General features: G+C 44.7%; 1 protein-coding gene across 2 annotated transcripts; it reads right to left on the bottom strand.

Moving 5' to 3' along the window:
- Positions 1–1,726: 1,726 nt before the first annotated feature.
- Positions 1,727–15,920, bottom strand: C1H17orf114 (chromosome 1 C17orf114 homolog). 2 transcript variants are annotated; one of them, XM_069944410.1, is made up of 4 exons: positions 15,816–15,920; positions 13,089–13,205; positions 4,414–4,493; positions 1,727–3,461 (listed from the first exon to the last, which is right to left on the bottom strand). In XM_069944410.1, the coding sequence occupies exons 3-4, from the start codon at positions 4,490–4,492 to the stop codon at positions 3,289–3,291; spliced, it is 252 nt and encodes an 83-aa protein (XP_069800511.1). In that variant the 5' UTR covers position 4,493; positions 13,089–13,205; positions 15,816–15,920; the 3' UTR covers positions 1,727–3,288. The 2 variants fall into 2 exon arrangements, with proteins under 2 accessions (XP_069800511.1, XP_069800449.1); XM_069944348.1 differs by having other exon boundaries at positions 13,139–13,205.
- Between the last annotated feature and the right edge of the window lie 1,564 nt (positions 15,921–17,484).

The following is a 17,484-nucleotide window of genomic DNA, read 5'->3' as shown; positions in this document are numbered from 1 at the left end:
TGTCAGCAGTGAGGAGAGATCATTACAGTGTACACTTATGGTGCGTTTACACAGACAGATTTATCTGACAGATTTTTGAAGCCAAAACCTTGAACAAACTATAAACAAAGAACAAATCATAAAGGAAACACAGAGATTCCTGCTCTTTTCTAATCCATTCCTGGCTTTGGCTTCCAAAATCTGTCAGATAAATCTCTCTGTGTAAACGCACCATTACATACACTCACCGTCCACTTTATTAGGTACACCTGTCCAACTGCACGTTACCACTTAATTTCTAATCAGCCAATCACATGGCGGCAACTCAGTGCATTTAGGCATGTAGACATGGTCAAGACAATCTCCTGAAGTTCAAACCGAGCATCAGTATGGGGAAGAAAGGTGATTTGAGTGCCTTTGAACGTGGCATGGTTGTTGGTGCCAGAAGGGCTGGTCTGAGTATTTCAGAAACTGCTGATCTACTGGGATATTCACGCACAACCATCTCTAGGGTTTACAGAGAATGGTCCGAAAAAGAAAAACCATCCAGTGAGCGGCAGTTCTGTGGGCGGAAATGCCTTGTTGATGCCAGAGGTCAGAGGAGAATGGGCAGACTGGTTCGAGCTGATAGAAAGGCAACAGTGACTCAAATAGCCAACCGTTACAACCAAGGTAGGCAGAAGAGCATCTCTGAACGCACAGTACACAGTATGGGCTACAGCAGCAGAAGACCACACCGGGGGCCACTCCGCTCAGCTAAGAACAGGAAACTGAGGCTACAATTTGCACAAGCTCATCGAAGTTGGACAGTAGAAGATTGGAAAAACGTTGCCTGGTCTGATGAGTCTCGGTTTCTGCTTGAACATGACAATGAGGTCACTGTACTCCAATGGCCTCCACAGTCACCAGATCTCAATCCAATAGAGCATCTTTGGGATGTGGTGGAACGGGAGATTGGCATCATGGATGTGCAGCCGACAAATCTGCGGCAACTGTGTGATGTCATCATGTCACTATGGACCAAAATCTCTGAGGAAGCTTCCAGCACCTTGTTGAATCTATGCCACCAAGAATTGAGGCAGTTCTGAAGGCAAAAGGGGGTCCAACCCGTTACGAGCATGGTGTACCTAATAAAGTGGCCGGTGAGTGTATATCCCATGTGGGTAAGGCTGCGTTTCACCGTATCCGTTTTATTATGTGTAACATACAGAAAAATGTGGTCACCTACGTCTTGGTGGAAGTTCAGCAAGAACTTTTTCCTTTCCAAGCAACTGGTGCCAGAGATTTGTTATTTACTTCTATTAAAAAATCTCCAGTCTGCTAGTACTTATCAGCTGCTGTATGTCCTGCAGGAAGTGGTGTATTCTCTCCAGTCTGACACAGTGCTCTCTGCTGCCACCTCTGTCCATGTCAGGAACTGTCCAGAGCAGCAGCAAATCCCCTTAGAAAACCTCTCCTGACATGGACAGAGGTGGCAGCAGCAAGCACTGTGTCAGACTGGACTTCCTGCAGGACATACAGCAGCTGACAACTACTGGAAGATTGGAGATGTTTAATAGTAGCAAATTAAAAAATTTTTATGCTATACTACCCCTTAAAAACATTTAAAATGGATCAGTCTCCATCACTTTTTTTAAGTCAATGGAAAATTGATGTAGCAGGATGGAAAAAAAACTGTAGCCGCTTAACGGACAGTGTGAACACACCCTTATTATAAACTTTATTGAAAAAAAAAAAAACTGGCGGATTTTTCATTTTATTTTTTTATGAATACATAAAAATTCCTAAATGGGATCATATAAAAATATCTATAATCCAGACTGCTGGTCATGCTGGGACTTGTGGTGACGCCTGTGTGTTGTCCGGTAATCCAGCCAGGAGCGCTGACAATCCAGAATTCATCCATCAATCGGATGGTTTCTGTACTCAGGCACATAGGCAGTGATGGACTGTCAGAGGGTTACAGTGCAGTACTAACTCCGGCCTCTAGGTGTCACCACCAACCAGCCATATAGTGTAACCATATATCCCCCCCCCTCCCTTCTTACACCAACCAGCCATATAGTGTAACCATATATCCCCCCCCTTCTTACATCTAAGTTCCTAATTATAAAAAAAAAAAATAAGAAATAACACAAGAAAAATATCCTGATAATACAAAGATCAGACCCAGGAGGCTGATACTAGAGAATAATAACCCAGATCAGACCCGGGTGGCCGATACCAGAGAGCAGTAACCCAGATCAGACCCAGGAGGCTGATAACAGAGAATAATAACCCAGATCAGACCCGTGTGACCGATACCAGAGAACAGTAACCGAGATCAGACCCAGGTGGCCGATACCAGAGAGCAGTAACCCAGATCAGACCCAGGTGGCCGATACCAGAGAGCAGTAACCCAGATCAGACCCAGGAGGCTGATAACAGAGAATAATAACCCAGATCAGACCCGGGTGACCGATACCAGAGAACAGTAACCGAGATCAGACCCAGGTGGCCGATACCAGAGAGCAGTAACCCAGATCAGACCCAGGAGGCTGATAACAGAGAATAATAACCCAGATCAGACCCGGGTGACCGATACCAGAGAACAGTAACCGAGATCAGACCCAGGTGGCCGATACCAGAGAGCAGTAACCCAGATCAGACCCAGGAGGCTGATACCAGAGAATAATAACCCAGATCGAACCCAGGTGGCCGATACCAGAGAGCAGTGACCCAGGAGGCCGATACCAGAGAATAATCCCAGATCACACCTGGATGGCTGATACCAGAGAGCAGTGACCCAGATCAGACCCAGGAGGCTGATACCAGAGAATAATAACCCAGATCAGACCCAGGAGGCTGATACCAGAGAATAATAACCCAGATCAGACCTAGGAGGCCGATACCAGAGAGTAATAACCCAGTTCACAACCGGGTGGCCGATACCAGAGAGCAGTGACCCAGATCAGACCCAGGAGGCTGATACCAGAGAGCAGTAACCCAGATCAGACCCAGGTGGCTGATACCAGAGAGCAGTAACCCAGATCAGACCCAGGTGGCTGATACCAGAGAGCAGTAACCCAGATCAGACCCAGGTGGCTGATACCAGAGAGCAGTAACCCAGAGTGCTGAGTCGGGTTCTGTAGATTGGGGAGTGATTTGTCCTTAGTCCTGTCCCCTGCTGGTGGATCCTGAGTACTGCAGGCTCCAGGTGAGGATGATGATGATATGGATGTGTCTTCATGCGTATGGTCATTGCTGTGTAGTGAGGGAAGAACACCCCGACCCCAGGTGATGGCGGGTGACCCTGGGCGTGCAGCGCCCTCAGAAGGTGGAGTCATTCACATACATGTTGGAGTCCATCTGGTGGCGGAAGGAGACCCGGGCCTTCCCACTGAAGTACGCTCGGCTCTGCTGGCCGTCCGTGTCGCTGCCCCCAGAATTGGTGGAGTGGAGTCTGGGCTTCTCCGGCGGAGGTGAGGGGGCTGCGGGGGTCTCTGGGAAGAGAGAGATACACATGGGTGATTCATTGTATATCCGCTGTATACCCTCTCTACACAGCGCCCCCTGTTCTGTGTGCGCGCACCCCTCAATGTGTCCCCCCCCATTCCCTCCTCTGTATACACAGACCCCTCCTGCACCCCCTCCCCTGACCTACACCCCTCACTGTGTGTACTCTGCTCCCCATTAGCAGACCCCTCTATATACACTGCTCCCCCCTCTATATACACTGCTCCCCCCCTCTGTATTAGCAGACCCCTCTGTATACACTGCCCCCCTCTATATACACTGCTCCCCCCTCTATATACACTGCTCCCCCCTCTATATACACTGCTCCCCCCTCTGTATACACTGCTCCCTCCTCTATATACACTGCTCCCCCTCTCTGTATTAGCAGACCCCCCTATATACACTTCTCCCCCCTCTATATACACTGCCCCCCCCTCTATATACACTGCTCCCCCCTCTATATACACTGCTCCCCCCTCTATATACACTGCTCCCCCCTCTATATACACTGCTCCCCCCTCTATATACACTGCTCCCCCCTCTATATTAGCAGACCCCTCTGTATACACTGCTCCCCCCTCTATATACACTGCTCCCCCCTCTATATACACTGCTCCCCCCTCTATATACACTGCTCCCCCCTCTATATACACTGCTCCCCCCTCTATATACACTGCCCCCCCTCTATATACACTGCCCCCCCTCTATATACACTGCTCCCCCCCTCTGTATTAGCAGACCCCTCTATATACACTGCTCCCCCTCTATATACACTGCTCCCCCCTCTATATACACTGCTCCCCCTCTCTGTATTAGCAGACCCCTCTATATACACTGCTCCCCCCTCTATATACACTGCTCCCTCTCTGTATTAGCAGACCCCTTTATATATACACTGCCCCCCCCTCTCTCTGTATAAGTAGCGGGGGTCTCTCTCACCTTCCTGGCTGCTGCGGCTCTTCTTTCTCTCCTTCCACCTCCCGTACCAGGGGAAGCATTGCAGCGCCTTCACCCCCATCCTGAGGAAGAGAAGACAGGAGTCATATACTGTATACACCGCCGGGAGCGGCCCTGTATATACACATATCTGCCATACCACACATACCTCCTGTCACACTGTATACAGCCGCCCACTCTACATGTCACACTGTATACAGCCACCTCCTATGTATATACATCATACACTGCATGCAGCCTATATATATATATATATATATATATATATATATATATATATATATATATATATCATACACTGTATACAGCCGCCACTGCACATGTCACACACTCTAGATATCCTATAATAATATATATCCCAGGATAATCCGGCCTGGACAACCAAAGCTTTAGCTGGGGTTTTGCAACAGCCGGAGGGCCTGAATTTTACACTTGATAATATAGTATCACACATGATCTGACCATAATATCATAGTATCACACATGATAGGATTAGATACAGTACATAATATCATAGTATCATACATGATAGGATTAGATACAGTACATAATATAGTATCACACATGATAGGAATAGATACAGTACATAATATCATAGTATCACACATGATAGGAATAGATACAGTACATAATATAATAGTATCACACATGATAGGATTAGATACAGTACATAATATCATAGTATCATACATGATAGGATTAGATACAGTACATAATATAGTATCACACATGATAGGAATAGATACAGTACATAATATCATAGTATCACACATGATGGGATTAGATACAGTACATAATATCATAGTATCACACATGATAGGAATAGATACAGTACATAATATAATAGTATCACACATGATAGGATTAGATACAGCTGATGTCATTGTATATGACCGGATTAGATACATGAGATGATGTGTGACGCTGCAGTGGGGGAGCACACAGCATTACAGGTCAGGGGTGAGAGGTCAGAGGGCACTGACACAGCAGGACACAGATTCCAGAGGTCGCCCTGCAAGGAGCTGGACCCTAAAGAAAGAACCGTGAGGGGAAGACTGAAAGTAGTTATAATGACTCCAGGAGACATTACACAGGCTGACAGTATACAGTATACACCATATATCTCTGTATATACTATATATCCCTATATATGTAGCCCTGTGCGTCCTGACAGCCAGATCTCTACTGGCTAAAAGAGACAACTCTGCCCTGACTAAGGTTCCTGCCCCTTTAAGACATTACATTGTCCACAGTCTTCTTAAAGGGCAGTACCATACAGTATTGATGCATGGCTCCATCCTCCCCGGCCAACATCACATCCACTCACTACTCAGTCTTAGAGCCCTATTACACTGGATGATCGTCGTGCGAAAATCGCTCCTATGTCGTTGATCGTTAGTCGTACCTGTACCTGCTTATAGTACCTCTTATAAGACTTATAGAACCTGCTGTAAGACTCTAGAGAAAAGCTTCTTGGTTGCTATGGAGAAAACCAGTCATCCTAATGGTAGTCTTACTTTCACCATAGCAACCAAGAAGATTCACATTTGGTTATTATGGTGAAAATCATTGTTCTTATGTGGGAATCGTCTTGGTGGTTTCCACCGTGGCAACCAAGAAGATTCCCACTAGAATCATCTTGGTTGCTATGGTAAAAACCATTGTTAGTAGTGGTAATCCTCTTTTACCATTGCAACCAAGATGACTCACTTGGAACAGTGGTTTTCACCATAGCAACCAGGTGGAATTTCTTGGCTGCTGTGGTGATAAGGTGACTACCACTAGAAACAATGTTTTTTACCTTAGCAACTAAAATTTACACTTGGTTGCCATGGTTCAACTTATTTCTTCTAGTGACAATCTTCTTGGTTGCTATGGTGGAACAAAGAGCATTCCCACTAGGAACCATGGTTTTCACCATAGCAACCAAGAAGATTCTCACTAGAGACAATAATTTGCACCAAAGCAACCAAGAAGATTCCCACTGGGAACACTGGTGTTGACCACAACAATCAAAATAATTTTCATTGGAAACCATTTTGATTGCTATGTTCAAAGCCAATGTTCCCAGTGGGAATATACTTGGTTGCTATGATCAAAACCAATGTTCCCAGTGGAAATCTTCTTGGTTGCTATGGTGAAAACCAACTTTCCCAGTGGAAAAGTGGGAATCTTTTTGGTTGCTCTGACTAAAAGCATGGTTCTTTGCAACAATGGTTTTCAACATAGAAACCAAGATGATTCCTACTAGGAACAATATTTTTCACCATACCATCCAATATTTTTCTATGTGTATAGGTACCAAGAAGCATTAGCTAAAAACTTGGATGTTTAGAACCACTAAAAAGATTAGAGAAGATCAGGAGTGTTGCTCAAGATGACACTTGCGGAGTGGTGTTACTTAGGGCACTGTGGCTGAATGGGGTGTTACCTACAGAAACCAAGAAGATACCAGGGAGGATCACCACAAGAACATTTCTGGTTGCCAAGTTGATGGTTGAACATTGAATAACTATGACAACTAAGATGATTCCTTCTAGGAACAATGGTGCAGCTCATTACATAATAAGCTGGATAGAGTCCAGCTAAATCCATCGAGTATTACGGCTTGTATGCTTACGAATACCAGATAATCCAGAGGAATGCAAAAGCCACTCGAAATGGCATCAATCCAATCCGCTATGAGAAGTGGAACAAAATAAGATCTACCGCACCTAGCAGACAGGTACTACAGGTCAACCACAAGGCTGAGGCCGTGACTCTGCTGTTACCTATAGACTCTGAGATGATAGGAACCAGCCATGAACAAGATGGCTGGCCATGGCTCCTAAGAAGATTCCCTTTAAAAAGGTATTGCTCATGATATTCATAGAGATTTGGTCACTCAAAGAAACCAAGAAGAGTCTTGAGTACAGCAATGGCATTGACTCTGGCAACAAGGAAGATTTCCAAGGAAGAAAGACATACGTAAGAAGAGGCCAGCTAAGAACATTGCTAATGGTATTCAAGTTCTTGGTAGAAAGTATGTCTTCGCCCACAAAAACAAAGAAGATTCCATCTATCACTGATCTCAGCAGATCAAGATAGCTAGGAAGATCCTCACCAGGATCTAAGGGTTTTGTATGTGGTATCCTACATATTCTGGCTAAAATGTGGCACCATCCATAGAAACCAAGAAGATACCAGCTAAGAACAATGGCAACCCAAAAAAATTGGTTGACAAAAGTAACTAAAATCTAAGAAAATGGTGCTGCTCATGGCAGCCAAAAAAATTCTTCGTAACGTAAGTGGTGTTACTATGAGAACGGATTGGTTTCCACCAGGAACAATGGTGTGGTATATGGCAACCAAAATATTGGTTACCTATAGAAACCAAGACAATACCAACCAAAAACACTAGTGTCCATAGAAACAAGAAAGGTTCCATGTAACGACAGTGATATTCATCATGAAGATGCCAGACGAGGTCATTGATATTGCTATGGAAAATATGGTAAGGAGTGTAACATCACCTATAGAAGCCAAGAAGATATCAGCTGAAACATCAATGTCTCTCCTGGCATTATAAGAGTCCAGCTCAGATCAGGGGGTGTTGACCAAGATAACCAAAAAGACTGAAGCCAAGAATATACTTTTGCTTACACTCATGGTAACCAATGCCGACTAGGTTCAGTAATGTCATTCATTGGGTGGAGGCAAAGATTTTACCTAATAGGGAACATCATTTGGCTCACTTCCTGGACCTCCAGCATTTATGGCCGGTCTTGGAGGGTGGCTATTTGAAACAGTCCCGGCTTTTACCACTACACAAGTTAGCATCACAAGTGTGGGGCGCAGTCAAAAAATTGCTACATTATCAGGGAGTGATGATAGAGACGCCCTTATGGTATCACCCTAATCTGCCACATTTTTCTGAACACCTGGAACCCCGCTTCTGGATACGACATGGTGTCTGTACAGTGGGGGATGTGTGTCGGGGCCAGGTCTTCTGCTCATTCCAACAATTGCAAGACAAGTTTGACTTACCACGGGGATCCATGTACAGATACTTACAACTTCGGCACGCTTTCAACGCCCAGTTCCCGAGACCCTCTCTACCCTTCTCAGATTATCCTCTTATCGGTGTGTTTAGATCTCAGGGCCCTGGAGGCCTGATCTCTGCACTATACTCATTCCTCATACAGTACCGAATAGAGAATAATCCTCTACCAGTGGAAGACAGGTGGCGCTCTTCCTTAGGAGAGTTGTCTGAGGACGAGTGGTCTGACGTCCTATCCTCTCATCTATATGTTTCCCCTGCCGTTAACAATAAATTGACACAGTTGTTTATCATCCACCAAAGTTACCTCACCCCTGTTAGGATGCATAGAATGGGTAGGTACCCCTCGGAGGAATGTCATAGATGCCACTACCCGAGATCCGACTTTTGGCATATGATCTGGACTTGTCCAGATGTTGGATCTTTTTGGCAGGAAATAACAGTCCAGTTGTCTCAGATGTTAGGTATCCCGGTACCATGTACCCCCAAAATATGTTTGTTAGGCTTACTGGACGAGGAGGAGTGGCCTCATCACTGTAGAATTTTCCTTAGAGCATCTCTATTCATGGCTCGAAAGACAATTGCGATGAGATGGATGGACGTCAGACCCCCTTCAGTGGGTAAATGGAAAAAACTAGTCAATTCCACACTGTCATATGAGTTTATTGTATACAAGCACAGAGGCTGCCCTGGAAAGTTTCGCAAGGTATGGGGATGGTGGTGTGACTCACCTCTGACGGCATTTCAGCCTAGTCGATTTATACGGATTGGTGAACACAATCTCCCTTCCCCTCAAGGAGGGAACTAGTATGACTTAGTGTAATGTTTATATGCGGATGTTTCTTTCAGTTATGATGTAACCTATGTAATGTTTGCTACATTGTACTACCTTCTCTTTTCTGTACTGCCAATTTTCTCTTATGTTTTAATATTTCTTGGATGCAAGTATACTTCTTTCTGCTCTGCTGAGCTGTCATGTACTTGTGACGATATGACATATGTAATGCTTGTGTCTGTTCTTTATCCTTCAATAAAAGGAGTTTAAAAAAGTAATGTCATTCATGGCAACAAGAGATAGTAGCTAAGAATGTGTTGTTTCCCATAGAAACTAAGGAGACTCCAACTGAAACGAGTGATATCGATCATGGTGACCAATAGATTTTAGTCAAGAATGTCCTGTAGTCCATGGAAACCAGGCAGACTCCAAGGCTAGTAATGTCATTTGTGTTGATGTCCATAGTGTTTATGCCCATAGAAACCAAGAAGGTTCCAAGGCCAGAGATGTCACTGATGGCAACAAAAAGATTTTAGCCCATAGAAACCAAGAAGACTTTAAAGCTAGTGATATCACCAATGGCAACCAATAGATTTTTAGCTAAGGATGTGTCGTTACAGCTCATAGAAACCAATAAGACAGACAAAGAGGGCAACCAATAGATTTTTAGCCCATCGAAACCAAGAAGACTCCAAGGCCAGTGATGTCATTGAGGGCAACCAATAGATTTTAGCCCATAAAACCAAGGAAACTCCAAGGTCAGTGAAGTCACTGAGGGCAACCAAGGGATTTTAGCCTATAGAAACCAAGAAGACTCCCAGGCCAGACATATCACCAATGGCAACCAATAGGTTTTAGCCTATAGAAACCAAGAAGACTCCAAGGCCAGTGATGTCACCAATGGCAACCAATGGATTTTAGCCTATAGAAACCAAGAAGACTCCAAGGTCAGTGATGTCACTGAGGGCAATCAATAGGTTTTGGTTAAGATTGTTTTTGCCCATAGAAACCAAAAAAAGACTCCAAGGCCAGTGACCTCACTGATGGCAACCAATAGATTTTAGTGGAGAATGTGTGGCCAGCGATGTGACTGATGGCGCCCTATGGATTTAAGCTAAGAATGTGTTGTTGTATAGGAGCCAAGACCATACCAGCTAAGAATAGTGCCAATGCCGATGGCAACCAAGCAGATCCCATGTGTTATACGATGACCCCGGCCTAATGAGGCCTCCGCCCCTGATTATCATATCTCACGTCTGGAGGCCATAGGACGGACCTGAAATTCAAGTTCAAGACGTATATATATTACCTAAGAATTTACATAAAGAACACAAAGGAATGTCTCATAGGAACGACAAGGAACGGCAAGTCTACAGGATGTCAATCAATCCCCCGGGGTGCGGCTGACAACCGAATACATGTTATATCACTGATAGATCAGTCCTGAGGGATTGTGGGAAGGCGGTGGCCCCTGGCATCATGAATATTAATAGGAGGGGCCCATAAATAGAGGAGGAGGTTTTCCAGAAGAGCCCCAAGTCAGAGGACTCAGGGAACTCCTTCTGCTTACTCCGATAGAGGATCATAGATGACCCGGTAAGGAGGCCACATGATAGCCCCCACTCCAGACACATCCACGGCACAGCGCTGGTCCTGGTGATGTCAACGAAGCATTGAGGGGGATGACGCTGGATAAACAATTGTTCATCCCTAATCCCCTATACCCCCCCAACCCAGAATCAGCAGGACATTGAGTCTCCAAGGGTAACGAGCAGGGGTCAGAGGGAAGGAATGTCTCTGTATGAGGGGGTCAGCCATGTGCCATGAACGGCTTCTATTCACCGACACATCTAACGCTTTTCAGCCTATTCACGTCCTGGAAAAGTCTCCTCATCTGGATGGTTCATGTTATAAGGATGAAAAGGTTTAAGGTCCCTTCAAGATGTGCACTTAAAGGAATTGTCCATTTTTGAAAACTCTGTCTTCTATTACAGGTCGGGTCTCAATAACCTTAAGTAAACTTTCCAAAAAGTTCAGATGTTCACAGAACATTATACTGCTACACATTACGAGGCCATACAATATACTATAGCACCATATATTACACCGCCATACAATATACCGCCATCCATTGTTGGACTGGTTCACCAGAGGCGGAGAATCCTCCGGTGGTCCCCAGCTTTAGAACCTGCACAAACACTGACTGACATGTAGTTTCTCTCTGGTTCTTCATTGGCGGGCCCCCAGCATCATTTCCTCTGGGGGCCCCAGATCCCCCGTCCCACACGGCCGCCATCCACCAGGAGGACAAAGAAGAGAGGAGACAGTGACTTTCCACCTTTAAGCGTACAATAACCATGAAGCCTGTCTCCTCTCTGGGCAGATACTGGCATTGTTCTCTGTTATCAGCCGCTCCTATAACTTTGTGTCTCCCCTGCTGGGCTGTGTGCTGTCATCTATTGTTCTCTGTTAGCAGCCGCTCCTATAACTCGGTGTCTCCCCCTGCTGGGCAGTGTGCTGTCATCTATTGTTCTCTGTTATCAGCCGCTCCTGTAACTCGGTGTCTCCCCCTGCTGGGCAGTGTGCTGTCATCTATTGTTCTCTGTTAGCAGCCGCTCCTATAACTCAGTGTCTCCCCCTGCTGGGCTGTGTGCTGTCATCTATTGTTCTCTGTTATCAGCCTCTATCACTGGCTGCTGTATCTTTATTACATATTTCTGTAGCGCCCCGATAGGCGCTGAGCTCATCAGATCAGGAACCCGACGGGTTTCTACAGGTTATAGTGTAACACCTGAGCCAGGAGAAGACAATCAATACATTATACCGTATACCCTCCTACACAGCCTCATCTACAGCCGCTGCTGCGCAATGCTCTGCAGATCCTCAACATGTATTACCATGTATATGTCAGGACATAGCAATGCTCTGCAGATCCCACAGAGGAGTCAGTGCAATGCTCTGCAAATTCCAGAGGAGTCAGTGCAATGCTCTGCAGATCCCCAGAGGAGTCAGCGCAATGCTCTGCAAATCCAAGAGGATTCAGTGCAATGCTCTGCAGATCCCCAGAGGAGTCAGTGCAATGCTCTGCAAATCCCAGAGGAGTCAGTGTAATGCTCTGCATATCCCCCAGAGGAGTCAGTGCAATGCTTTGCTGATCCCTATAAGATCAGTGCAATGCTCTGCAGATCCCAAGATGAGTCAGCGCAATGCTCTGCAGATCCCTATAAGGTTAGTACAATGTTCTGCAGATCCCTAGAGGAATCAGGACAATGCTCTGCAGATTCTCAACATGTATTACCATGTATATGTCAGGACATAGCAATGCTCTGCAGATCCCACAGAGGAGTCAGTGCAATGCTCTGCAGATCCCACAGAGGAGTCAGTGCAGTGCTCTGCAGATCCCACAGAGGAGTCAGTGCAGTGCTCTGCAGATCCCACAGAGGAGTCAGTGCAATGCTCTGCAGATCCCACAGAGGAGTCAGTGCAATGTTGAATCAGGACAATGCTCTGCAGATCCCCAGAGGAGTCAGTGCAATACTCTGCAGATTCCTATAAGGTTAGTGCAATGTTCTGCAGATCCCTAGAGGAATCAGGACAATGCTCTGCAGATCCCTAGAGGAGTAAGTGCACTGTTCTGCAGATCCATAGAGGAATCTGGCAATGCTCTGCAGATCTTTAGAGAAGTGCAATGTTCTGCAGATCTCTAGCGAGTACAGAGCAATGTTCTGCGGATCCCTAGAGGAGTCAGTGCAATGTTCTGCTGATCTGTAGAGAGCTCAGTGGAATAATAATCTGCAGGATATATCACTGTGTGGGGCAGAGTAATGTTCTGCAGATCTGTACCTGTATAATGTGGGGGTCACTATGCTGACCCCAGGAGCTTGCACTCTCACCTCCCTCAGTTGCTCGGGGGTCACTGATCTGTCCGCACGTCCTCGCTGCTCACAATCCCGCAGGGGCCTACAGACACAAACTGGTTTTTCAACATCCTAAAAAAGTGATTTGTGCATCATGTAACCCCACACGCCCCCCGCCCCTCAATGAGCACTCTGTGTAATGTGTCCACTACTACTGTGTGCGAGTGTGTGACACACCTATCCTATGTGATAGATTGTGTATGATAGATACAGGAGAGTGTACATACATCACTGTGTGCGAGTGTGTGACACACCTATCCTATGTGATAGATTGTGTATGATAGATACTAGAGAGCGTGTGCACATACACTACTGGGTGCAAGAGTGTGACACATGTATCCTATGTGATAGGTTGTGCATATGTGTATGATAGATACAAGAGTGTGTGTGCAAGAACACTACTGTGTGCGAGTGTGACACATCCTATCATGTGATAGATTGTGTATGATAGATACAGGAGAGTGTACATACATTACTGTGTGCGAGTGTGTGACACACCTATCCTATGTGAAAGATTGTGCATATGTGTACGATAAATACAAGAGTGTGTGTACATACACTACTATGTGCAAGTGTGTAATACACGTATCCTATGTGATAGATTGTGATTGTGTTTGTGTATAATAGATACAAGAGTGTGCATAAACTACTGTGTGTGACACACATATCCAATGTAATTGTGTATATGTGTATGATAAAGATGATGAGAGTGTGTGACACTCGAATCCTATGTGAAAGATAGTGTATATGTGTATGGCAGATACAAGAGTGTACATACACTACTGTGTGTGAGTCTGACACATTGTATCACGTGATAGACTGTGTATATGTGTATGATAGAAGAGAGTGTACATACACTACTGTGTGTGAGTGTGACACATCGTATCATGTGATAGATTGTGTATGATAGATACAGGAGAGTGTACATACATCACTGTGTGCGAGTGTGTGACACACCTATCCTATGTGATAGATTGTGTATGATAGATACAAGAGAGCGTGTGCACATACACTACTGTGTGCGAGAGTGTGACACATGTATCCTATGTGAAAGATTGTGTATGATAGATACAGGAGAGTGTACATACAATACTGAGTGCGAGTGTGTGACACACCTATCCTATGTGATAGATTGTGTATGATAGATACAGGAGAGTGTACATACATCACTGTGTGCGAGTGTGTGACACACCTATCCTATGTGATAGATTGTGTATGATAGATACTAGAGAGCGTGTGCACATACACTACTGTGTGCAAGAGTGTGACACATGTATCCTATGTGATAGGTTGTGCATATGTGTATGATAGATACAAGAGAGCGTGTGCAAGAACACTACTGTGTGCGAGTGTGACACATCCTATCATGTGATAGATTGTGTATGATAGATACAGGAGAGTGTACATACATTACTGTGTGCGAGTGTGTGACACACCTATCCTATGTGAAAGATTGTGCATATGTGTACGATAAATACAAGAGTGTGTGTACATACACTACTATGTGCAAGTGTGTAATACACGTATCCTATGTGATAGATTGTGTTTGTGTATAATAGATACAAGAGTGTGCATAAACTACTGTGTGTGACACACATATCCAATGTAATTGTGTATATGTGTATGATAAAGATGATGAGAGTGTGTGACACTCGAATCCTATGTGAAAGATAGTGTATATGTGTATGGCAGATACAAGAGTGTACATACACTACTGTGTGTGAGTCTGACACATTGTATCACGTGATAGACTGTGTATATGTGTATGATAGAAGAGAGTGTACATACACTACTGTGTGTGAGTGTGACACATCGTATCATGTGATAGATTGTGTTTATGTGTAAAATAAAGATCAGAGTGTATATTTGTGTCATGCACTTACAATTTGATAAACTTTGTGTATTAGTAATACAGTCGTGCAGACTAACAATCTGTATCATTCATCCGCCATCGGTATCAGATTGTGTGGATATATTATATATTTATATCTATATCTCATGCACTCAGAGGGCACATTGCACACATATACACTAAGCGTGCACCTCTGTCTGTGCATTTCATTTAATCACAATCCGATAAACACTCACAAGTTGCGTGTGTGTATTTTGCATTGTACTGTGTAAATCGCAGGTTATAGGGGAGTGTGAATGTGTGTGTGAATCATGCACTCACAATTGGAGTGCACAAGCAACCATAGGCTGTAAAAGTGCAATACAACATATACACACACACACACACACTCAAATTTTAAGTGCATGAAACTCAGTCTTTACCATACACACTCACTCTCATAACCTTATATAATACTGTACAGATAAAATGTGAGTGTGTTTGAGTATATGTGTATCATTTCACAATCTGTATCACTCACTTACACACACACACACACTAATACAGATTGTGTATGTGTGTGTGCATATTATGCAATCTGTTATCAGACTGTGAGTGCATGATACACACAGATTTTATATACAACCATACACACATGCACACACTCTCAGTTTGCCTTACCCATATACACACACAGATTGTGCACAGATTGTACAGAAATGTCTCACTCTATGTGTTGGTGTAACACGCAAATTTGTGTCACGCGCCAAGTATAATCTGCCGGATGATATAGGAAATCGCAGCGTGTAAGCGCAGCCTTACCCTGAGTGTCTCCTCTCCACAGCACTTATCCCAGTTCACACTTTTCCAGACTGAGTGTACGTGAGTGTGCGAGTATGTGTGTCACATGCCACTCCTCCCTACCTAATCTCAGCTCCCTTATCTCCTGTGCACACAGGACACTGCCCCCTTAACTCCTACCATACATTAATGTATAGGGCCATACAGCCCGACCTCCCTAGACACACGCCCCTACATAATACCTGCCCAACCAGACACAGAACTGTCCCTTTAAGAACCAGTAAAATATAAACAACAGCACACATGTAATATTACAGGCGACCTTCTCACATCATAGCGGAATACAGAGACATCAGGGGGCTGAACCCCCAATACATCAGCCCCCCAGATACTCAGGAGGACACTACCCCCCCCCCCCCTGAAAAACAAACAAACAAAAAAAAACATATAATTCATGAGAACACTGCCCCCCCCAAATACACATACATTAGTACACTGCCCCCCCTTAATACATATATATTATAGAGACATAAGAATGCCCCATCTAATACACACACATCAGATAACTGCCCCATCTAATACACACACATCAGATAACTGCCCCATCTAATACACACACATCAGATAACTGCCCCATCTAAAACACACACATCAGATAACTGCCCCATCTAATACACACACATCAGATAACTGCCCCCCATCTAATACACTGACATCAGATAACTGCCCCATCTAATACACAGACATCAGATAACTGCCCCATCTAATACACGCACATCAGATAACTGCCCCATCTAATACACACACATCAGATAACTGCCCTATCTAATACACTGACATCAGATAACTGCCCCATCTAATACACAGACATCAGATAACTGCCCCATCTAATACACTCACATCAGATAACTGCCCCATCTAATACACTCACATCAGATAACTGCCCCATCTAATACACGCACATCAGATAACTGCCCCATCTAATACACACACATCAGATAACTGCCCTATCTAATACACAGACATCAGATAACTGCCCCATCTAATACACTGACATCAGATTACTGCCCCATCCAATACACTGACATCAGATTACTGCCCCATCTAATACACTGACATCAGATAACTGCCCCATCTAATACACTCACATCAGATAACTGCCCCATCTAATACACTCACATCAGATAACTGCCCCATCTAATACACAGACATCTGATTACTGCCCCCATCTAATACACTGACATCAGATAACTGCCCCATCTAATACACGCACATCAGATAACTGCCCCATCTAATACTCACATCAGATAACTGCCCCATCTAATACACTCACATACAATACAATACACAGGTGATGTCAGCCATGTCTTATCTGAGGTGATACAGACCCTGCTGTCTCTGCTGTCTCACAATGGACTCTGTTTGCTCAGGGGGTCACATACTTTCTCTCCATTAACCTTGTTAACCTGTTAATTCCTGGTGTATTTAGCACACAGTACATGAGTGGGTCACGTCTGCCTGTGGTCATTGTGGGGCAGCCCCGTCCATGACATCCAGGGGACATGGCTGAGTGACCAGCCGCAAACACTCACCAAATGGGCCCATTCCCCCCCCCCCCCCCCAGCTGTCCTTCATACAGGCACAAGGTCTCTGTCCTCTCCTCTGCCCTTACCTTATCTATGGTCTAATT

The sequence above is a fragment of the Dendropsophus ebraccatus genome, chromosome 1 (genome assembly GCF_027789765.1).
Source record: "Dendropsophus ebraccatus isolate aDenEbr1 chromosome 1, aDenEbr1.pat, whole genome shotgun sequence".
Taxonomy (NCBI): Eukaryota; Metazoa; Chordata; class Amphibia; order Anura; family Hylidae; genus Dendropsophus; species Dendropsophus ebraccatus.
Note: the sequence above shows the minus strand (reverse complement) of the source record. Positions and strands in the feature narration are given on the sequence as shown.

Bases quoted from the DNA above. Each gene is read 5' to 3' on its own strand.
- C1H17orf114 (XM_069944410.1), bottom strand. From the start codon at position 4,492: ATGGGGGTGAAGGCGCTGCAATGCTTCCCCTGGTACGGGAGGTGGAAG. The intron at 3,462-4,413 runs GTGAGAGAGACC...CTCTCTTCCCAG, and splicing joins GAGCCGCAGCAGCCAGGAAG to AGACCCCCGCAGCCCCCTCA.